This window comes from Salvia hispanica, chromosome 4 (assembly GCF_029641045.1).
Source record: "Salvia hispanica isolate PSC_SH4W2 chromosome 4, Shi_PSC_v1, whole genome shotgun sequence".
Taxonomy (NCBI): domain Eukaryota; kingdom Viridiplantae; phylum Streptophyta; class Magnoliopsida; order Lamiales; family Lamiaceae; genus Salvia; species Salvia hispanica.
Genome location: NC_142695.1, coordinates 6,879,600 through 6,903,466, shown reverse-complemented (window position 1 = coordinate 6,903,466; position 23,867 = coordinate 6,879,600). Strand labels below are relative to the sequence as shown.

General features: G+C 40.2%; 1 protein-coding gene and 1 pseudogene across 2 annotated transcripts; both read right to left on the bottom strand.

The window, feature by feature from the left end:
- Positions 1 to 4,822: 4,822 nt before the first annotated feature.
- Positions 4,823 to 7,483, bottom strand: LOC125193306 (UPF0481 protein At3g47200-like; annotated as a pseudogene). The gene is made up of 3 exons (XR_016137853.1): positions 7,324 to 7,483; positions 5,304 to 6,731; positions 4,823 to 5,044 (listed from the first exon to the last, which is right to left on the bottom strand). The product of XR_016137853.1 is annotated as a UPF0481 protein At3g47200-like (transcript).
- Positions 7,484 to 14,596: 7,113 nt separating this feature from the next.
- LOC148927155 (uncharacterized) lies at positions 14,597 to 18,377 on the bottom strand. Its single transcript, XM_089056505.1, has 2 exons — positions 16,394 to 18,377; positions 14,597 to 15,361 (listed from the first exon to the last, which is right to left on the bottom strand). The coding sequence occupies exons 1-2, from the start codon at positions 18,362 to 18,364 to the stop codon at positions 14,597 to 14,599; spliced, it is 2,736 nt and encodes a 911-aa protein (XP_088912631.1). The 5' UTR covers positions 18,365 to 18,377.
- Positions 18,378 to 23,867: the final 5,490 nt, after the last annotated feature.

The following is a 23,867-nucleotide window of genomic DNA, read 5'->3' as shown; positions in this document are numbered from 1 at the left end:
TAGAATTGGAGGGTGGGCGGAGAAAAGCAATAGGCATGTATCATGATTCATGGGCAAAAGGGTCATTTAGGCCTTGCCTTTAAGTTGGTGTTGGATATTCTGATTCATATACAGAATCGAATTTGATTATGACAATCGTATATATATTTAATTAATAATAAGAGGAAACAAGTAAGAAAAAGTACTTATTTATACAATGATGGGTTGGTACCCATTTTTTATGCTATAGGAGTACTATATTTTTGTATAATTAAAAAAGTACATTAGTTAAACGTGGGGTTAACTAAACAAAGTTTGGGATTGGAAACAGAATTTTCACATTGATACTTTTGTCATAATGATGAATATATATTTTTTGAAGCAATTGAGAAGATAATAAATACTCCAATGAAATTTGTTTTGTCAATTTATTTGAGCCTCGCTCATTTGTTTGGAGAAATCAATAATACAGGGTTGCAAGTGCTGAAAATGTTAAGCGAGGCAATAATACAGGGTTGCAAGTGCTGAAAATGTTAAGTGAGGTAAGAGCATCCACGTCCGTGCTCTTTGGCAAGAGCACGGACGTGGGCCCGGACCCATTTTTACTTCCTGCTCTTAGGCAAAAGCACAACACTCACATTCATACTCTTCCGCAAGGACATGCTCAAGGGTCCCACTATTCCATTATTTAATTTAAAGAAAAACATTTCTACAATATTAAAATGCATTAAAAATACTCGGATTACTATTACAAATTAAAATAAATTAAAAATTACATAATTAGAATCCTAAAATTTTTTAAAATTACATAACTAAAATCCTAAAAATTTAAAATTACATAATTAAATTCATAAAATTTAAAAAACCACTACGCTTTGCCGAATTTCGCCCAAATGTGTTTGATTAGGTCTTGTTGTAGCTCATTGTGGATTCTGCTATCGCGCATTGTGTGTCTTGTTTTAATCCTCTCGCCCACCGTCGTATGCACACCTCAGCGAGGGGGAGACCTCGCGGTTGAGCTTCCGGCGTCATCCTCGTCGTTAAAGTTAGCCGCCCTCGGACCTTCGTCAGCTATAATCATATTGTGCAAGATAATACACGTGTACATGATGTCGGCAATATTCTTAACGTACCACAGCTGAGACGAGGCCTTTACAATGTTGAATCGGGCTTGAAGGACCCCAAAAGCTCTTTCGACGTCTTTTCGAGCAGCCTGTTGACGCTGCGCAAAAAGAATCCGTCTCGGGTCTTGCGAATTGCTGAACGTCTTCACGAAAGTCGACCACCGTGGGTAGATACCATCGGCTAGATAGTAACCCATGTGGTATGCATTTCCGTTGACGGTGAAGTCGATTGCCGGTGCTACACCATTCAAAACATCATTGAAGAGGTGAAGAATAGAGCACGTTCAAGTTGTTGTTGGATCCGGCAACATCGAAATATGCATGCCAAATCCATAGGCGGTAGTTGGCGACCGCTTCAAGGATAAGTGTTGGGCCGCCACCTTTGTGGCCGCTTAAGTATTGCCCCCTCCAAGTAGTCGGATAATTCTTCCACTTCCAATGCATGCAGTCAATGTTGTCTAGCATACCGGGAAAACGGTGGACTGTTTCGTGAAGATGAAGCAACCGTTGACAATCTTCGGTGGTGGGTGCCCGAAGGAATTCATCGCCGAAAGCAGAACGAATGTCGTCGCAAAAATTTTTGAGGCATAGGATTCCAGTTGACTCACCCACATGCAAATACTCGTCGAAGAGGTCAACCGTTTGCGCAGTAGCAAGTTGTCGGATGGCACAAGTACACTTTTGTAACACCGAGAGACTTTGCCGACCGACTGCGTCTCTACGTGATTGAAAGTATTCACCACGGGCGGACAATGTGTTGACAATACGCATAAACAACCGTTTTAACATGCGAAAACGGCGCCAAAAGTAATATTCTGGAAACCGCGGCTGGTCGAAAAAATAGTTGGCAACGAGCCTTCCGTTGGCTCCCTCCCGATCACGAGGGATGTAGCGGCGAGTTGATTTAGTTGGTCGAGGAGGAGGGGCGGGGGTATTGGCGGCGACATAGGCTTCATAGGCGGCACGGTATTGTTCATCGTATTCTTGTTCTTCGCGCTCCGCTTCCACAATGATATCGGTGAAATCCATTTTTGAATTTAGAGAGAGTTTGAGTGAGTGAGGAAGATGTAGATGAGTTTTATGAAATGGATGATGAATGTGTTGTATGAAAAAATAGATGATGAATGTGTGTATTAATAGATGTTTTTGGGATAAAAAAAAAAACGGTAATAAACGGCTATATTTTTTGGGAATCCAATTTTTTTTTTAATTTTTGGTATTATTTTCAATTTTTTTAAAAAATAGGAAAATCCAACGGATATACCGTTAGCGAATAGAATTGCACCACGTCAGTGTGCTCGCTGGCACGGACGTGCTCGATGCATCGAGCAGCACCATGCCAGCAGATTGAGCGTAGCGACGAACAGCGATGCACCGTGCCAGCGAACAGCGCTGTGGATGCTCTAACGCAATAATGCATGTCGCAACGGTATAAGAAATAGTACTATAAAAATTATGGTACAATGATTGCTAGTATTTGTACTTTGTCTGCAGTGCCTCAACATCCATTTACATGCTATCATGAACCTTGCAAAAATATTACTCTTATGAATTACAATCACCTTGCTCCCAGTTAAAAGAATTGCTAATCAATAGCATCCCCATCCGTGCTTGTGGGGAAGACGGCATCCGTGCCATCGGCACGGCATTCCCCTGTCCGCTGTTGTACTTTTGCCGACGGCATGGCTCTGCTCTATACATCGAGCACGGCTGTGCCGCTGAGCAGGGTGACATGGCGTGTTTCTATTGGCCGTTGGCATTTTCTTTCAATTTTTTTTTAAAATTGAAAATAATACCAATTTTTTTTTAAAAAAAGTTTCGGATTCCTAAAAATATAGCCGTTTTATTACCGTTTTTCTGATTATTTTTTGAATTTTTTTAAAAAAATTTTAATCCCAAAATCATCTATAAATACACACATTCATCATCCATTTTTTCATACAAATTATGTGTGTATTTTTAATGCATTTTAATATTGTGGAAATTTTTTTATTTAAATTGAATAATAGAATGGTGGGACCCTTGAACATGTCCTTGCGGAAGAGCATGGATGTGCAGGGAGTAAAAAATGAATAAAAATGGATCCGGACCCACAACCATGCTATCTGGCAAGAGCATGGCTGGCGATGCTTTAAAGAAATGAACACAAAACTTTAAAAGACAAATACTACTAAGACACAGTTGTTAATGTAAGAATATAGTCCTTCCGTCCGCGAAAAATAGGACACATTGTGAATTACATGAGTTTTAATGTGGATTTTGTAAAGTACTCCCTCCGTCCCATTGAAGATGACCCACTTTCCTTTTTGGTTTATCCCAACTAAGATGACCCATTTAAAATGGAAACACTTTTATCTCTACTTTATTCCCTCTTTCTTACTTTACTCTCTCCTCGTAAAACACAAAATATAACTGCATAAAATCCCGTGCCGCCCAAGAAAGGGGTCATCTTCCTTGGGACGGAGGGAGTAGTAAGAGATAATGGAAAAAAAGTAAGAGATAAGTAGTGTTAGTGGAAATGTGGAATGTGGAAACCATATTATTAGTAAGAGAGAAGGAAAAAATGTAAGAAAGAAATAGTGTTAGTGAAATATGTGGTTCATATTATTAGTAAGAGAGAAGGGAAAAAAGTAAAAGAGAAGTTGTTGAAAACTTTTCTTTTTTAAATACGCTCTATTTTTCGTGGACAATAAAAAATGATAAATATACTTTATTTTTCATAGACAAATGAAGTATTTATCTGCAAAACAAAGCAACACAACACAACACAACACAACACAACATAATGGTTTCTCTCTCTTCCACTTAATTATATGTACACAATTACCAATAATTCGAGCCAGTTTCATGATTCTATACTCCCTTTATTGACCTTTACCAAACCTAATAGGATGGTGAGTAGTGACATTTTTCATGTGAAATAGTAAAACTTGAACCAACTATATAACAGTAACTTGTACTATAAATAATTTTTTATGTTTCACTTTTTTTACACGAAATTTTGTTGTCTTCTAGAACTGTAGTCTAAGGTGCTAAAATGTTTTCAATAGCATAATTTTATAACAAGATTGTAAGAGATCACTTAATGTGCTGCTACACATGCTAACATAATTTTATTCATAATTGAGGCATCAAAGTTTTTCTCATTTGCAAGAGTTACGCGTGGATTGTAATTTTCGTCTTTTTGGATACTTAGCCTAACTTATTGTATCTAGAAAAACACAATCTTGTATTACAAATAGTATCTTATCACCCCCATATCTAAGTAACCAAAACATTTGACGCATTTTGCCATTTCAAAAATCTGAAATTCATATACTATAAATATACACCGATTAGTTATATTAGAAAACACAAATAATTAAAATGCCTTCCATTGTATAACTAAAGTTAAAAGAATAGCTATATTATGTTGAATTTCTTTGTCACGTTGCATAATTGGGTCACTATTTTTGCATCACTTCTCAGTCCAGAGATTTGATACACACTGAAATAACGCATAAATGGCCCAACCTTAGGCCTTGGATAAAGCCCATTAAACCTAATACCCATTACCCACCTGTATACTATTCAAATTTTTAGAGTTTTAGAAAAACATTATTTATATCTCGTTTGAATATTTTAATAACTGTACCATCTTATTTATAAAAGTACAGATTAATTCCTTCACCATTATTACTTTACAATTATATCCTATCATGCAGATATACTATAAAACATTTTTGGTAACAAGCTCAAGACCATCTCATTCACCATTATATAGAAATTAGAAATGTCATATGCAACATCACAAATACAATACAAAGTCATACACAAAAGTTTGCATCATTGGTGACAAGAGTCAAGACCATGTGTTACCAGGACATGCTCAAAAGAATGCATCTCCCACCATTTTCCCTTCTTTACAAATAATAGGACTCCTTTCCTCCTACTCATTGAACCTTGATAAAAAATAAAATAACATTAGAGCTCAAAAATAATTTTTTAGCTAAAAAGGGAAAAAGAAAAAAGGAAACAACTATAGTGATTGTATGAAAAGAGTGGCGATATCAATATGGTTCATAGGGCAATTTTATCAAAAGATGATTATACCAATGCTGTACTAAATATGGAGCATACATTTTGGGAGGCAAATCTAGCATGCTAGGAATAATATGTGACAGCAATTATTTGAATGGTAGGAAAAATGTGAAACCATACCTGCAGAATAGAACAGACTGTTTGTATCACTGTAAGAATGAGCAACACGGTTGCAGCGGTAAGAGACAAGAAGGACCAAGGGTTGCTGAAATAATTCTTTCTCAGCATCACTTTTGATCTAAACCAGCTGGCTTTCCACTGGTGAAGCCAATCCTTGCGTAGTCGTTCAAATCACTACAGAGCTCAGCAAAATAGAAGTCGTTTGCTTCAGTCACAACTTCCTTGTGAAGAGTGTTAAACAGGTCTGCTACTTGTTGGCTGTCGCCTAACTTATTGTCGATAATGTCATGATACACAAGTAGATCAACATCACCCGGTGTGTCTATGAAGCTATCCATGAGTATGACGTAACTAGTAATATATTTGGAAAAGTACCCGAAATGGCCTAACTGCTCAAAGGCTACAAGATTCCGAAAGAATGTCTCAGTCAATTCATCAACTCTCAATTTGGGGATCGTCAGCTCACCTCCTCGTTCACACAGAACCTCAAACAAGCAACCTCCTTTTCCATCTCCGGGTAGAAAAAAGGAAACCTCAAGCAAACAATCTGCTTTCCCACCACGGAACGTGACTCCAGCTTCTTGTAGCTCTGTTGCACTGCGAGTGTATTCAAACTTTCTAGCTAAAGATGTTTTTTTTCTCGGATTTTCTGTATCATGAGAACGCCCTGGTGGAGCATGAAGAAACAAAAGAAACTCAACAAAATGCCTAGCATTGTAACACCGTGCTGACAATGCAACCTTGTGCGTATTACCAACATTCTTGAAGAAACTGTGAGCAAGATCATAGATGGTGAGCACGGTGCCCTCGTTCAAGAATGATAGATCCACAAAATTCATCAGGCTCTCCATTATTCTTATAGGCAGCTGATTTTCTATCAACATCATATCATGCAACAAATTATTGTGCATCCACTGATTTTCATATATTGACTCGCTTTTGTCTCTCAGCTGTGAAAAATAGTTTTGTAGGAAAAGTTCAACGATGAATATCCCGTCCAAGAGAATAACTTCTGTAAGTTGCTTAACAGAAAGGTCAATCTGACCCTCATAACACCCACGAACAAAACTTTCTTCCTTTGCTGCAAATTTGACTAAGGTATGCATCCCAATTCCAAATCTGCTCAAGAAATTATGCATGAATTTCAATTTGGAAACTTCCATGCCTTGAAGTTGGGTTTGATTATGATGAAGTGGTCCAATTGACACTAATCGAGGAGTGTAGGCTCCTTCATTTGCTCCCCGTAGCTTCTCAGAAACTCTATAGATACATGCTGCATACGAGTATGAAGGATCTACTGACAACTTCTCTAGTTTTTGATCAAATGAAGATATTAAGATTTCAATCATATGAGCTTTTGATTCTTTATTCTCAACATTGACTCCAGCCTGATCAGATTTCATCTCCTGGTTTTGGGGCCTGTTAGAACTGTAGAGACGACAACAACGGCCATCAAAATCATATGTATAGACTTCTATAACAATGTCCTCATTAGACTTGAGCCTATAATTGAAGCTGACCATCTTAACGTTATTAAAATTAGATGATATACGCATATATGAAAGATAAGAATTCTACATACATGAAGCTGGAAATCTCAACATTATTGGAAGTAGATGAATTCTACATATATGAATGCAGATAAGATGCTTGAGCTATGCAAACAAAGTAGCAAAACACGTTTGGCTCATAAAAGTGGACTATAATTAATATGCTCAATCATCCAATAGGAAGTGTAACAATTTTTTGTTAAAATATTTTGGAAATTTTGTAAGAAAATTAGATGCAGTCAGGTTCATATAATGGATTAAAGAAGCAATCAAGCGCAATTCCACCCTCTCAACTTTGGGTTCATCATAAATCTAACACTAAGACTCAAAACTGAAAACTAGGAAAAAATCTATAAGTAGAAAGCATAATAAATGAATTTCAACTTTCTTCTCGAATTTCTGTTAAGTGCAACCTAAATTATTCCGTTTGATGTTCAAATTCAGTCAATGAGGAAGTAATTAGGGCTCACCTCATGTTGTGATAGACGAGAAGCAGGAGCTGTATAGTTAGTTAGCTCTGGCAAAGGAAAACCTGCAATTTTCTTCGGTCGTTGACTATGGAAGTTGCTTTCTCAAGTCTCACCTCTGTCCTCTCTTTCACTACTGCTACTACTCCTACTAAACTTTATTTAAGATATTTGTAAAACAAGAGTAGAAATCCAAATACTATTGGTTAATAATTTTGGGGGAATGGGTTTTAAAGTCACCAACTTTCTATGAATTCTGATTTTTCTAATGAACATTAAAAAGTTTGTGTAATGTCACGAATTTTATTATCGGTTGTCATTTTCCCATGTCAGGTTTTTCGGTTTGATTCAAACTGTTCGTTTCCTATTAAGACAATGTCCAAATTCTTTTATCTTACTATCGTTATCTTCGTCTTCGAAATAGCTTCGTGTGGGTACCTTGTACGCCTCAATCGGAACTCGGATGAAGAAGTTATGACCATTACAAGGTCACAGCCTTCATCAAATGACCATAACTTCTTCATCCGAGTTCCGATTGAGGCGTACAAGGTACCCACGCGAAGCTATTTCGAAGACGAAGATAACGATAGTAAGATAAAAGAATTTGGACATTGTCTTAATAGGCCGCGAACAATTTGAATCAGACCGGAAAACCTGACATGGGAAAATGACGACCGACAATAAAGTTCGTGACATTACACGAACTTTTTAAAGTTCTTGAAAAAAACCGGAATTCATGGAAAGTTGGTGACTTTAAAAGCAGCTGACTCGATTTATTTTAAACACGAGAAATACCCGCAAGTGTACGGGGCTAGTGTAGCAATAAACAAGTATGAGTATCGTATCCACGAAGACAAATTGTGCAGCTCAAGTACCACGGACCAATTTTGACTACTATCTAGAAAATCCGGAAGAGTTGGTTTTGATTTTTGAAAAACAAATGAACATAAACAAGACACAAGTATGCAACAAAAGACGAGTTTCAAATAATAGAACGAGATAGAGTCTTGGATCCAACTACAACGAACACAATGTGAACAACTCAACAACTTCGATTACCCAATTGAAGTCTCTAGGATTACTAGGAAAGCCGCTAGTCTAGGCTAAGCCCTCTCTCGAGTGCACTTAACCAGTTGATTAATTATTAATATTGAAGTCTCCTTCTAATACGTCACAATTAACTCCTTAAAACAAAAGGCTCAAGCCCTCATTCTAGAATTCCTTCTCTCGAATGCAAATTATCTAGGTGTTGTTCATTCTTTTAACAATCCTAATTGGGTATCTCTCGATTACTCAAACTAGGACAACAAACTCAATTGGTAGCTAAGCAATTGAATTGAAAAGGCACAAGAACGAAACAAAGAAATCACAAGAGCAAAGGTAATCAGAAGTCCTTGAATTAATCCAAAGCATTCATTGTAGTCTTCACCAAAACTCTACAAATGATTTAGCTACTCATATCCAAAGCAAACTCACAAGAGAAATCCATAGAAAGAGATTTGAACATAGTAAACTAATAAAGATACTCCCAAGGGTGAATTGAATGGGCAAATCGTCTTCGTCTTCAAACTTGTTGATGAATCGGACTCTTTGACGCTTCAATCTGCTCTCAAAAGGTGGAAACTGCTTCTGGGGCGTGTGGAATCTGTCCTGGAGTCGAACCCTAGGTCCTATTTATACCCGGGGCGAAAAATAGGAATTCAGCTGCAGACGAGCAAATCGCCCGGCCGGGCGATTTCTAAGCAACAAAACGCCCGACCGGGTGTTCTTCTTGAAGCGCGAAGTTGCGCAAAACGCCCGGCCCGGGCGTTTTCACAGGGAAAAACGCCCGGGGACAGTGGATTCGCCCGGTCTGAGAGGCAAAACGCCCGGCCCGGGCGATTTCAGAGGGAAAAACGCCCGGGGACAGAGAATTCGCCCGGCCTGAGTGGCAAAGCGCCCGGCTAGTTGTGTGAAAACGCCCGGCTTGATCTTTTGGCTGTCATTTCGTCCGTTTCCACCTGTTTTGACTACAAAAACTCGACAAACTTATCAGAGCACTCTAACTAAGGGATCATGGATGAAAACTCAAGTAATGTGCTACAGTATACTCAATTAAGCACTGTAAACCATCCAAAACACTTGCTAAACTACGAGTTTATCAACTCCCCCAAACTTAAACACTTGTTTGTCCTCGAACAAGAAGAAAACCAAGAAAAATAAACTCTTGCAAGTGTGTTGGATTTTCATCATTGCCTCAGTAAAAGAAAACAAGTCATCATGCATCATTAACTTCACAACAAGTAGAACCGTATCGAACATTGCTTCAAGCTACTAACACGTATTCCACCTTGTCAATTACCCTTACCGGATGTATATAGTGTAATTTTTTTTTTAACAAGCTCTCACGCTCAAAGTGTATGGGTAAAGTATGTAACTCTCAAGTCAATAAAAAATGTATAGTTTACCATAGGCTTGCTCGAAGTCTAGACTCTCCTCTGCTATGTTGTGACTATAGATCTAGGATCCGAAAGGTCTTTTCTTAAGGTTGTAATGTAAGGCTTTTTGGTTAGGTGAGGTACATTTGGCTAAAGTGGCTTATAATCCCAAAATGAAACTACAACTACTCCGGCTATGTATATTACAAATCTCAGTAGATTTAGGCTTTGCCTAAACTCATCTCAACTTCCCCAATCCTCATATTTTTTCTTTAACACTCTTATTCAGTCTCAACTCAATCACCTTATTCAATCGAAACCAGACTTTCCCTTTTCTTCCTTTCTTTCCCCTTTTTTTTTTCGAATTTTTGCATGCTTTGCATGTCATTTATTTTTCTTTTTCTTTTTTTTTTTTTTTTAACTTTCTATTTCGAAACCTTCTTGCTACAACAATATCCTTTTCCAAAAATTTCTTTTTCTATGACCCAACAAAGATTCAACCCATATTTTTGGCTATCAAAGAAAAAGGCTTAAGCTCAAAATTGGCTAGCAAAGAATTATGATTCGCAATTTGGTTCAAGGTTAAGATAAGGCTCCAAAGAATGGCCTAACGTCCTCTCCTATCACTATAACCACTTTGCGGATTCAAACAGACCGCGAGCAAGTTCTAGAAACATATAACATAGTTGATGAAAAATCACACTAAAATTTTTTTAGATGGTCTCAATCCTCACAAGGTAGTTTTTGGCAATAGACAAGGCAACGAGCAATTCACTTTAGGCAAATCACAATTAGGAACACAAGTCACTTAGCTAAATCAACAAGTTTTCGCAAACATTTTAACATAATCATCATAGGCAACTCATCCAACAAACATGCTTAGTTTATCTTGCCAACTCACCCATTTCCCACTTCAAATTCACCCAAGGAAAGACCCGACCAACAAAACCCACAAAAGCTAGACACCAAAAGAAAAAAAAAAAAAAAAAAACTATCCTACTATCACCACATAAGATATCATCATATCAAATTAGGGTACATGCCAGAATCACTCCAGTCACTACAAATTACATCATGGGGAACACGAATTAGGGAGAGGGGAAAGAGAAAAAGGCCCAATTCCACTAGACACCCCCCCAAACTTATTCCAAGCCAAGGCAAGGATAAGTTTGAAAGAATGTGGAATTGGGGCGGACCTTTACTGATTCGGTGGGTGATGAGGTGGTCGCCACATGGCCATGAAATCTTGCTGCTGCTGCATAAAAGTGGCCCATCTTTCATCCTGCCGGGCATAGAAATTCCCAAATTGGGCATTGATGTTCGCCCACTGATCATTGCTCTGTTGGTGCCACTGAATCCATTGAGCGTCGTTGTGCTCCCGCAGCTGCTGCATGTTCAGCTCCACGCTGTCCAGCCTATTGTTGATGGCGTCAATATCATCTTCAGTCCTGACCCCACGGTTCCTCCGTCGTGAAGTGCTTGTCTCGGCCCCATCTCTCCTTTGTTGGCTCGGTCTCTCTTCATGCTCCTCTTCCTCTTCTTCCTCGTTTGTGGCTACGTCTTCATCTTCGCTTGGCTCCGGGCTCGCTACATATCCGGGTGGGTTCCTAGATGTGATGTGGTGGTGAGCCGGACTGTTCATCAACCAGTTCTCCCTTTGCTCCGGCCCGTGGACATGAGTGTTGGAGTTGGGGAGAGGGAAGTGGTCTCCGCCCTTCTGCTTTAAATAAATTTGACCATGTTTGTCCGAGGCGATCACAATCGTTCTTTTCAAGAACGTGACGTCCAACACCGGGCTCGGCGACTCACCCACATCGGCTATCATGCCATTCAGTGGCACCTCCAGGTGGAGGGCAATGGCGGCTACCACCGCACCAACACATAGCGTCCCATTCTTCTTCTTCGCGGCCCGTTCTAGATGTTTAATCATGAAGTGGCCCAGGTTCAGAGCTGGTTGTCTATACAATATCTGCCACAACAGAAACAGCTCGTCTCTAGTGACGCTCCCATGCTCCACTCGTGCAAAGGGAAAACAGACGCATGCCTTCTGGAGGATGCGTAAGACAGGGTTCCGGATGGAAGAGCTCTTTGCCCTGTTGGCAGAAAATTTCCTTTCGCCCGTGATCTCCTGCCAGAACTTGTCTATATTATGGCTGAACTCATAGGGCATCTTGGATACTACCCCCGTGATTCCAAATATCTCATTAAACTGCGCTAATGGCATATCATGCACCGTATTCCGTAGCTGAAACGTGATGGACTCGATTGCGTGGCGAGTCTTGTTCACCGTCAGCGTCGAAAGGAACTCCAGGGTGAGTCGATGGTATGATGGACGGCCCTGTGCGAGAAACAAACCCGAAAGCTGTCCGACCTCACACAACTCCAAGAAGGATTGCTCGATACCGAGCTGGCGGAGTGTAAAGAGGCATGGGAGCCTAGCTACTTGGTAAGGCAGCCTGGCGAGGGCTTTCCACGTCTTCTTCTGGTCGGAGGTGAGGTCGACACCGGTGGGACTGGGACCGGAAGCCATGAGGATGCAAGTGGTACCTAAAAATTGGAAGTATTAGATCCGTTCTACAAAAACCATATATATATCCACAAGATACCCAACTCCCCCAAACTTCATTCAAGCCAAAGTGTTGCACATATATCACTAACATTTAGGAAGATAGACTCGATTCCTATATGTTTCTCAAAGCAAGTCATGCAATTCGTGTAAACAACCGACCATATAGGACGATAGACTCAAGTTCTAACATCATAAAACCAAAATCAAGATAAGCATACACCCCCCATTCTACATCATACTCAACAATTCCATAAGTAATCATAATTGGGAGATAGACTCAATCCCTTTATCACTTCAATCCATGTGGAATACCCAAATTCATGCTCAAGACAAAACCATTCACGCCAAGATGACATTCACACTAGCAAATCACCACCCAAAAATTATCACAACAGAAAGCATGCTAGAATTCAAGACATAATAGCACAAGCCCATAAGATAAATCAATCAATTTCAAGCTCAAAGCAGCCATTCACACCAAATCCTCTTTGAACTAGCAATTTAGCACTAAATTCCTCACAAATTCGAAAATTAAGCTAGCCCAAGCAACAACCAACAATACCCATCACAATATCAAGTGAAATCAAGAGGAAAAGAAGGAAATTCGTACCTTTGTAGCTTAGGAAGTAAAAAAAACGAAATTTCCACTTTTGTTCCTTGTTCTTGAGTAAAAACCACCAATTGCTTAGTTTAGATCTTGAATTAGGAGGGTATAATGGATGGGGTGTGTGCTAGAGTGAAGATTGTAGGAGAGAATGGAGAGAGGAGGGGGTTTTTGGCCGGAAAAACGAGAGAGAAAACTTGAAATTAGGGTTTGAACACTGACCTGCGTCGCCCAATATGTAGGCGGGAGAAACGCCCGACCGGGCGAATTGCCCGGGCATTTTCTCTGGAGCCGGGCATTTTTGTGCTCGAAACGCCCGCCCGGGCGTTTTCATGCTTCTACCCGGGCGTTTTCTCTGGAGCCGGGCGTTTTTGTGCTCGAAACGCCCGCCCGGGCGTTTTGCTTTCTGCGATTTTTTTTTTTTTTTTTTTTACACCCTGCAACAGAACTCGAAAAACAAACATTAAAAATACCAAAAACTCAGCTCAAACAAAAGCAGGGAAGGAAAGGAAACACTACCCATGTAAACACTCAAACACACCAAGAAGAAAAGCTAAAACACACACAAAAGCAATAAATGTACCTACTGGGGGTTGCCTCCCCTATAGCGCAACTTTTTACCGTCGTATGCTCGACGCTCTTCACTCTCCACCTACTCAATCAAACCAACAACAAAGACCTCGTCTTGTTGCTCCCTAGTATAGAATTTCTTCAAGTTTTGACCATTGGCCTTGAAGGTGGTGCCATCGGGTCCAAAGAGCTCCATCGTTCCATTGCTCATGACTTCCTTAATAGTGAAGGGGCCGGACCACTTGGATTTCAGCTTGCCCGGGAAGAGCCTCAACTTGTGGTTGAAGAGTAGAACGGCGTCTCCCGGGTAGAACTCACGCCTCTCAATCATCTTGTCGTGGTGAGCTTTCATCCTTGCCTTGTAGATGGATGAATTAGCATATGCTTCATTCCTAAACTCCTCAAGTAGATTGAGGTGAAACATCCTCTCCTTGCCGGCTTTGGTGAAGTCCATGTTCAATTGCCTCACCGCCCAATACGATGCATGCTCCATTTCAACCGGGAGATGGCACGACTTCCCAAACACCAATTGGTAAGGTGACATTCCGATGGGAGTCTTATAGGCCGTCCTATACGCCCATAAAGCATCATCAAGCTTGAGTGCCCAATCCTTCCGGTTCGCCTTGACACTCTTTTGAAGAACTTGTTTGATCTCTCTGTTGGCCAACTCAGTTTGGCCATTGGCTTGAGGGTGATACGGAGTTGTCACCCGATGCTTTACTCCATATCTTGCTAACACCGCCTCTAGCCACATATTGCGAAAGTGGGAACCTCCATCACTAATAATAGCTCGTGGTGCGCCAAATCGCGTAAAAATGTTCTTTTGAACAAACTTCGTCACCACCTTCGAATCATTGGTTGAGGTAGGAATGGCCTCCACCCACCGTGATACATAGTCCACGGTTAAGAGGATGTATTGGAACCCATTAGATGGAGGGAAGGGCCCCATGAAGTCGATACCCCACACATCAAAGAGCTCAACTTCTACGATCGTCGTCATCGGCATCTCCTTCTTCTTAGAAATGCCCCCCATTCTTTGGCATTCATCACACTTCTTCACGAACTCTTGACAATCTTTGGTGATGCTTGGCCAAAATAGGCCACTTTGTAGCACCTTCATGGCAGCCGGTTGGCTCCAAAATGCCCACCGCTAGGTGCGGCGTGGCAATGCATAATGACGGACTCCCACTCCTCTTGTGGGACACATCTTCTAATCACCATATCGGCACACCTCCTAAACAAGCACGGGTCATCCCAAAAGTAGAACTTTGCGTCATGGAAAAATTTCTTCTTTTGGTAATCTTCAAGTCCTTCGGGAACCACCTTAGCAACGAGGTAGTTCACAATGTTGGCATACCATGTCACTTTCCCCTTAGCCACAAAGAATAGGTGCTCGTCCGGAAACTCTTCGTTGATGGCTAACTTCAACTTCTCCTCTTCATTCATATGCTCCATCCTTGATAAGTGGTCTGCCACCACATTTTCACACCCTCTTCGGTCTCGGATCTCCAAGTCAAACTCCTGTAGGAGCAAGATCCATCTAATAAGCCTTGGCTTCGCGTCCTGCTTTGCAAAGAGGTGCCGGATTGCGGCATGATCGGTGAAAATGATGGTTTTGGCCCCGATGAGATAGGGGCGGAACTTATCAAAGGAGTAGACCACTGCTAGCATCTCCTTCTCGGTGGTGGTGTAATTGGCTTGAGCTGGATCCAAGGTCCGGCTCGCATAGTAAATCACCCGAAAAATCTTGTCTCTCTTCTGTCCCAATGCTGAGCCCACTGCTATGTCACTCGCATCGCACATGATTTCGAAGGGCTGCGACCAATCTGGAGAGATAAGGATAGGAGCGCTCACCAATGCCTCCTTCAGCTTCTCAAAAGCCTGCAAACAATCAGGGGAAAAGTTAAATTTCACATCCTTAGCTAACAAATTGCAAAGAGGTTTAGCAATTATCGAGAATTCCCTGATAAATCTCCTATAGAAGCCGGCATGCCCCAAGAAGCTTCTTACTGCCTTCTCATTTGTGGGTGGAGGCAGCTGCTCAATTGCGACGATTTTTGCTCTATCGACCTCCAAGCCACCTGCAGAAATTTTGTGCCCAAGCACAATGCCATCCCTGACCATGAAATGACACTTCTCCCAATTGAGCACGAGGTTAGTCTCCTCACATCGCTGCAACACTTGAGATAAATTGTCAAGGCAGTTATCAAAAGAATCACCAAATACAGAAAAGTCATCCATAAACACTTTCATAATATTTTCGATCAAGTCATGAAATATTGACATCATGCATCTTTAAAAAGTGGCGGGAGCATTACACAAACCAAAAGATATTCTCCTATAGGCATAGACTCCATAAGGACAGATAAAGGCTGACTTATGTTGGTCTTCGGGTGCTATGTGGATTTGGTTATACCCCGAGTACCCATCTAAGAAACAGTAGAACTCATGTCCAGCCAACCTATCTAACATTTGGTCAATAAAAGGGAGTGGGAAATGGTCCTTCCTAGTTGCGGCATTTAAGGCACGGTAGTCAATACATACTCTCCACCCAGTGACCGTCCTAGTGGCTATCACCTCATCATTCTCCCCCTTCACTACAGTAGTACCCCCTTTCTTTGCTACCACTTGGGTGGAGCTCACCCACTCACTATCAGAGATGGCATATATGATGCCGGCATCTAACAATTTTATCACCTCCTTCCTTACCACATTTTGCATAATAGGATTAAGTCGCCTTTGGTTTTGGGCCTTAGGCTTATGGTCATTTTCTAAATGGATCCTATGCATACACAGTGATGGACTTATTCCCTTCAAGTCTGAGATTGACCACCCTATTGTTCCCTTAAATTTCCTAAGAACTCTCAACAATTTATCTAATTCAGAAGCAGAAAGAGATGATGATACAATTACCGGTAGGGTGTCATCTTCTCCTAGGAATGCATACTGCAAATGTGATGGAAGAGGCTTCAGCTCCACTTTCTTGCTCTTTTCCTCATCCTTGCCGTCTTCTTCTTCATTCCTAAGAGGTAGGAACTGTTGACGGTATGATCTCGGGATCTCCTTCCCTGAATCCAGAGCACCTACAAACTCAATAAGCTCATGATTAGCCTCCATAATATCAATAAGATGAGAAGAATGAATAGAGTTAACGATACACCCCTCTAGTTGATCTTCTGGTGCGTTGGTGTAGGCCATCTTTCTGACACAATCATCCACTATAGTCACTACATTGCAATGCTGCAGGCTTCCTCCTGGTTCCACATCGTGCCTCTTCAAGGCTTCATAGATGGAGAAAGTCACGCTCACGCCATTGAAGCGAAAAGTAAGCTCTCCATTGTCAACATCGATCAGGGCCTTCCTTGTGGCTAGGAAAGGTCTTCCTAAAATGAGAGGCACCTTCTTATCTCCCTCCATGTCCAATATCACGAAGTCAGCTGGGAAGACGAACTCATCCACTCTCACCAATATGTCCTCCACTACACCCACTGGACGGGACACCGATCTGTCAGCCATCTGCAACGTGATAGATGTGGGCTTCACCTGGCCAATCTTCATCTTGTTATAGAAAGACAAAGGCATGAGGTTTATGCTCGCCCCAAGGTCGCATAAGGCATTCTCCACAAAGTAGTCTCCAATGGTGCACTCAATAGTAAAACTTCCCGGATCCTCCATCTTGGCTGGGAGCTTCCTTTGCAGGATCGCACTACAGTTTTCCGTCAAGTTGACGGTCTCATGATGCTCCCACTTCTTCTTTTTGGCGACAGCTTCCTTGAGAAACTTGACATATCCGGGCATCTGCTGCAGTGCCTCAATTAGCGGGATGTTAATCTGCACCTTCTTGAAGATCTCCCAAAATTTAGCTAACTGATCATTCTTCTTCTTCCTTTGCAGCAATTGGGGGAATGGCACTCTAACCTCTGCTGGCTTGACTAGTGTGTTCATCTTAGGGTGAACTGCAGAAGATGATGTCTCGAGTTCCTCCTCTTCTACTTCGGGCACTACTTCCTTCTCTGGCTCAGCTACAGGTTTTGATAGAGTCTCTGGCATGGAAGGACCCTCATAACTCGTCCCACTTCTCAAATGAATCGCCTTGCAATCCTTGGGATTCATCGTTGGCCGCCCTGGGAATTGCCCTGGCTTATGCTGGCCGCTCACAGACTGAGCGATTTGACTCATCTGTACCTCTAAGTTCTTCGTATGTGTCGCCATGCTGTGCACATCATTCTCTACCTTCTCGAGCCTCTTGTTTGAATGCTCCATATTCTTCTGAGATTGGGTCATGAAGGCATTCAGTATGTCCTCTGAACTCCTCTTCTGCGGCTCCTTAATTATTCCTTGTGACACTGTAAACCCCGGAGGTGGCTGCAAGACATTGTCGGTGTTCCCATAGGAGAGATTGGGGTGTGGCTTACTCCCAAAATGGTTGAAACCTCCACCCCCTTGATTGGGGCGGAAGTTGTTATAGTATCTGTTGCCCCCTTGGTGTATGTAGTTGACATCTTCTACACTTTCTAGGTTATCTTGCACCGATGATCCCACTCCCATGAGATCCAGCTTCCTATGGATGAGCTCCAATTGAATAGCCAAGCTGCTATCGGGACTGACTTCTGTGGCAGAAGCTATTCTGTGCACCTTGCTCCTCTCGTTAGTCCAAGTTCCATCATTCGAGGCAACCCTCTCGATTACCTCCATTGCTGTCGCCTCACCAATCTTTATCAGTGATCCTCCTGCGCTCCAGTTTAGCTCGCTCTTTGCATCAGGCAAGCACCCCTTGTAGAATGCGAGGACTTGATGGGTTGGATTCAAACCATGATTAGGACACCGCTTCAAAAGGCTCTTGAACCTTTCCCAAGCTCCTCGGATACTCTCTTGAGGGGTCATCTCAAATGCTAGAATCGCTGATTGCCTATTCAAAGCTTCACTCGGAGGGTAGTATTTTGCTAAGAATTTGGCCACCAATGCATCCCACGTACGGATGGAGTTGGGCTCCAAACTGTCCAGCCAATCCCGGGCATCATCCTCTAGAGAGAAAGGAAATGCCCTCAATCTGATATGCTCATCCGGTACTCCATTAATTTTCGTCGTGTTGCAGATCTGGATGAACTTGGTGATGTGTTTGTTAGGATCCTCCGTGGATCAGCCTCTAAAAACATTGTTCTCTACCATCTGAAGGAGCCCCTCCTGAGCTCAAAGTTGTTAGCTTCCACGTTGTTGCTGACGATTGCTGGATTGGACACCCCATTATAGGCAAACATATTCTGCACTGGTATCCCATTCTACCCTTGATCTAACCGCCTCTGCAATGCTGCGAGTTGCTCTTGAAGTTGAGCATTCGTTAGAGGAGGTGGTGGATTGTTATTCCTGTTGTTCCCCCCGTTTCCTCCGTCCATCAGAAAAGGAGGATGTGGTTCAAACTGGACAGGAGAGTGAACTGGTGATAGAGAAGGTGACGGTGGTTCTTGAACTGGTGAAGGTGACCGTCTCTGGACCGGAGAAGAAGCTCGGATCAGCTGGTTTAGCCTCTTCAAAGCGTTTCTCCTTCTGTTGGATGCTTCGATCTCAAGATCAATAGGCTCTAAAGGTAATCCCTTCAAAGCGTGTGTGCATACAACCTGAAAAAGACAACACAAACCTGAGAGCTCAAAGAAAATAAAAATAAAAATTAAAGCAATAAAATCTAGAGTAGTAATCTCTATCTTTACCACGATATTAAGCTAAAAACACAAATTGTCCCCGGCAACGGCGCCAAAAACTTGACTTGATTTATTTTAAACACGAGAAATACCCGCAAGTGTACGGGGCTAGTGTAGCAATAAACAAGTATGAGTATCGTATCCACGAAGACCAATTGTGCAGCTCAAGTACCACGAATCAATTTTGACTACTATCTAGAAAATCTGGAAGAGTTGGTTTTGATTTTTGAAAAACAAATGAACATAAACAAGACACAAGTGTGCAACAAAAGACGAGTTTCAAATAATAGAACGAGATAGAGTCTTGGATCCAACTACAACGAACACGATGTGAACAACTCAATAACTTCGATTACCCAATTGAAGTCTCTAGGATTACTAGGAAAGCCGCTAGTCTAGGCTAAGCCAACCAGTTTTATTAATTATTATTATTGAAGTCTCCTTCTAATACGTCACAATTAACTCCTTAAAACAAAAGGCTCAAGCCCTCATTCTAGAATTCCTTCTCTCGAATGCAAATTATCTAGGTGTTGTTCATTCTTTTAACAATCCTAATTGGTTATCTCTCGATTACTCAAACTAGGACAACAAACCCAATTGGTAGCTAAGCAATTGAATTGAAAAGGCACAAGAACGAAACAAAGAAATCACAAGAGCAAAGGTAATCAGAAGTCCTTGAATTAATCCAAAGCATTCATTGTAGTCTTCACCAAAACTCTACAAATGATTTAGCTACTCATATCCAAAGCAAATTCACAAGAGAAATCCATAGAAAGAGATTTGAACATAGTAAACTAATAAAGATACTCCCAAGGGTGAATTGAATGGGCAAATCGTCTTCGTCTTCAAACTTGTTGATGAATCGGACTCTTTGACGCTTCAATCTGCTCTCAAAAGGTGGAAACTGCTTCTGGGGCGTGTGGAATCTGTCCTGGAGTCGAACCCTAGGTCCTATTTATACCCGGGGCGAAAAATAGAAATTCAGCTGCAGACGAGCAAATCGCCCGGCCGAGCGATTTCTAAGCAACAAAACGCCCGACCGGGCGTTCTTCTTGAAGCGCGAAGTTGCACAAAACGCCCGGCTCGGGCGTTTTCAGAGGGAAAAACGCCCGGGGACAGTGGATTCGCCCGGTCTGAGAGGCAAAACGCCCGGCCCGGGCGATTTCAGAGGGAAAAACGCCCGGAGACAGAGAATTCGCCCGGCCTGAGTGGCAAAACGCCCGGCTAGTTGTGTGAAAACGCCCGGCTTGATCTTTTGGCTGTCATTTCGTCCGTTTCCACCTGTTTTGACTACAAAAACTCGACAAACTTATCAGAGCACTCTAACTAAGGGATCATGGATGAAAACTCAAGTAATGTGCTACAGTATACTCAATTAAGCACTGTAAACCATCCAAAACACTTGCTAAACTACGAGTTTATCAGCAGTTACCCCAATAATTTTTTATCCTAAAATCTAATTGTATTACATTAATTAGTTTATACCCTTTGTCCTACAAAGATTGTTTCACTTTAATCGAACACGAGTTTTAAGAAAATGTAATGAAAAATGAGTTGAAAAAGTTAATGGAAGGTGAGTCCTACTTTTATATGGAGTACTAGTTTTATAATAGAGTGAATTACATAAATGGTACCTGATCTTTCACTTTCGCACGTAAATGGTACCTGATCTTTATTTTATATCGTTTTTGGTACCTATAAATCACATTTTTGGTACGTGTTGTAATTTTCTTCCCAAATTGCCCTTTAAACAAATATAGGTTTCCATTTATATCATAAAGGGTATTTTGGACAAACATAAAATTAGTACCAAAAGTGATATTATAATATCTTCTCTCATTCTCCTAATTCTTTATAGTATTATTATTAATCAATATTAATATTAACATTCATTGTTAATATTATACTTAAATATAATTATAGTTATAATTATATCTAATTATTATTGTTATAATACTAAAAATTGATAGTAATTAATAAATAATTGTAGTATAATTATATAAATTATGAATCACATGATATTATGTAATACTAATTATAATTATTTTACATTAAATTAGTAACTAATCAATATAGATTATTATTGTTATAATACTAAAAACTGATAGTAACTAATAAATAATTGTAGTATAATTATATAAATTATGAATCACATAATATTATGTAATAATAATTATTATTATTTTACATTAAATTAGTAACTACTCAATATAACCTTAATAAAAATTTAATATTGTGAATTGTATTCATAATGATATAAAAAGTTGAATATTTTTTGTTAGGTGTTTCAACCTTAAAATGAGTATAAAATAATTTAATAAAAAATATTCAATTTATTTAATTACTTTAAATAATTAATTTAATTAAGTATTTTTTTTGTTTATATTATGAATGCAATTAGATGTATGTATAAACCACTAAAAAGAAAGAAGAAAAAAGAAGGAAGAAGAAACATAAACTAAGGAGAAAAAAAGATAAAAGAAAGGAAGATAAAATACTAAAAAGAAAGAAGAAAATGAAGAAAAAAGAAAGAAGAAGAAACTAAAGAAGAAAAAGAGAAATAAGAAAGGAAGAAAAAATAATCACATATTTGGTACTATTTAATGAAAATTTTCAAAAATATCCTCCATGAAAAAAAATCACATATTTGGTACCTAGGGTTATTTTTGTCACTGGGTACCAAAAACGATATAAAATAAAGATTAGGTACCATTTATGTGCGAAAGTGAGAGATCAGGTACCATTTATGTAGTTTACTTTTTATAATAAAATGTGAGTAAGAATGAGTTAGTGTCGTGTTATCGTGTCGTGTCAAAAATTGCCAGCCCTACTCTCACCCCTTCCTCCTTCCCTTGGGCCGACGACCACCCGCCGCCTGGGAATTCCAAGGCATTGAAGCTCGAGCTAGAGCTTGGCCGCGTATCCACACACGCCTACTCGTTTCAAGTGGTGCGCGTCGAAATCCAACAGCGCCTGATTCCTCTGATGGAATCCGCCGCCAACGAGATCGTCGATCTGCAGGAGGTTTTTAGGAGATTTTCCTTTGATTGTATTTCGAGGATTTCCTTCGGATTGGATCCGGCGGAGCTAGATTTGTCGTTGCTACTCTCCGAATTCATCGTCTCCTTCGATCTGGCGTCGAAGCTCTCGGCGGAGAGGGCGATGGCGAATTCTCCGATTGTGTGGAAGGCGAAGAGGTTTTTCAAGATCGGCAGCGAGAGGAGCTGCGCCGCGCGATCGGGACGATCCACGCCGTCGCACGAGATTTTATCAGAGAGCGGCGGAAGCTGGGGTTTTCCGATGGGAAGGATCTGCTGTGGAGATTCATGTGCAGCGTCGGTGATAATGAGAATTAATTAATTAATTAATTAAATCATGAAATTACCATTCTGCCCTTTCATAATAAATTAATTTAAAAATAATATTAATGTGGCAAAATCTGGACCACTCATCTAATTAAAATGAGTGGTTGCATCTCATTTCTCAATTATCCTAAAAAATCTCAATTGATCATGGATCTCTATACATATATATAAAAGACAAGTGTTGGACATAGTTTTGAATATTTATAAATTTTGGGTGCCATTGCAATTACTTAAAATCTATAATTATATAATAAGTGTAATGATATGACTATCTAAATATTCTAAGCGTTTTTCATAAAACGCTTGCCTAAAATATTTATAGGGTTAATGTCATACCGCATACCATACCGTAAATTGCGGTATGAGAAAATTTCATACTTATACCTTACCGAATTTTTCGGATATTGATAGGGTTAATGTCATACCGCATACCGTACCGTAAATTGCGGTATGAGAAAATTTCATGCTTATACCTTCGGTATGACTATTTTCCGATATCGTTACCATACCGTCTATGCGGTATACCATACCGTATTGCGCGGTATACCGTACTTTTACGGTAATAATGTATGGCATACCGAGTACGGTATACCAAAATAAGGTATGGCATACCGTAATACTTGTGTTTCATTCCCAAAAAATTCTATTATTGCTAAATATTTAAAATAAAATTTCGCTTATTTAAATAATGTCCAAAAGATTTAAACTACACCACAATCAAATCTATACGATTGACTTGATTTGCATCTCTGCGTGTGTGTGTTTGGGGTTGGGGGCGGTTGAACTAAAATATGAAAGTAAGGTTACGGATTTTAACATATTAACTATTTTTTATATAAATTTTAAATATAACATATATATTGAATTTTTAGCAAATATCGTAAATGCGGTATATTGCGGTATACCGCGGTATAGGAAAACCTATACATTTACCGTACCGAAATCTATCGGTACGGTATCATACCGTACCGCAACTTGCGGTATACCACAAATTCGATATTTTCGGCATTTTTTCAGTACGATAAGTGCGGTATTTCGGTATTACGGTATATTTAGTCAGCCCCAGATATTGAGGCCATGCTAATTATATAATACTAATTAATTATGAGAATGAATTCTACTATACCATAGCTAATTAATTGTGAGAAAGAATACTAATTATGTACCAATATTTGTGTATGACCGACGGTTTCATTGTTGAGGTCATGATACGTCAATAATTATATACTCCTACGTTTTCATATTATTATAATGTAATGATTAATGATTTCTTAATGTGATCAAATTAATATGCAATTGATTATCAAATTAAACCTCCATCTCTCA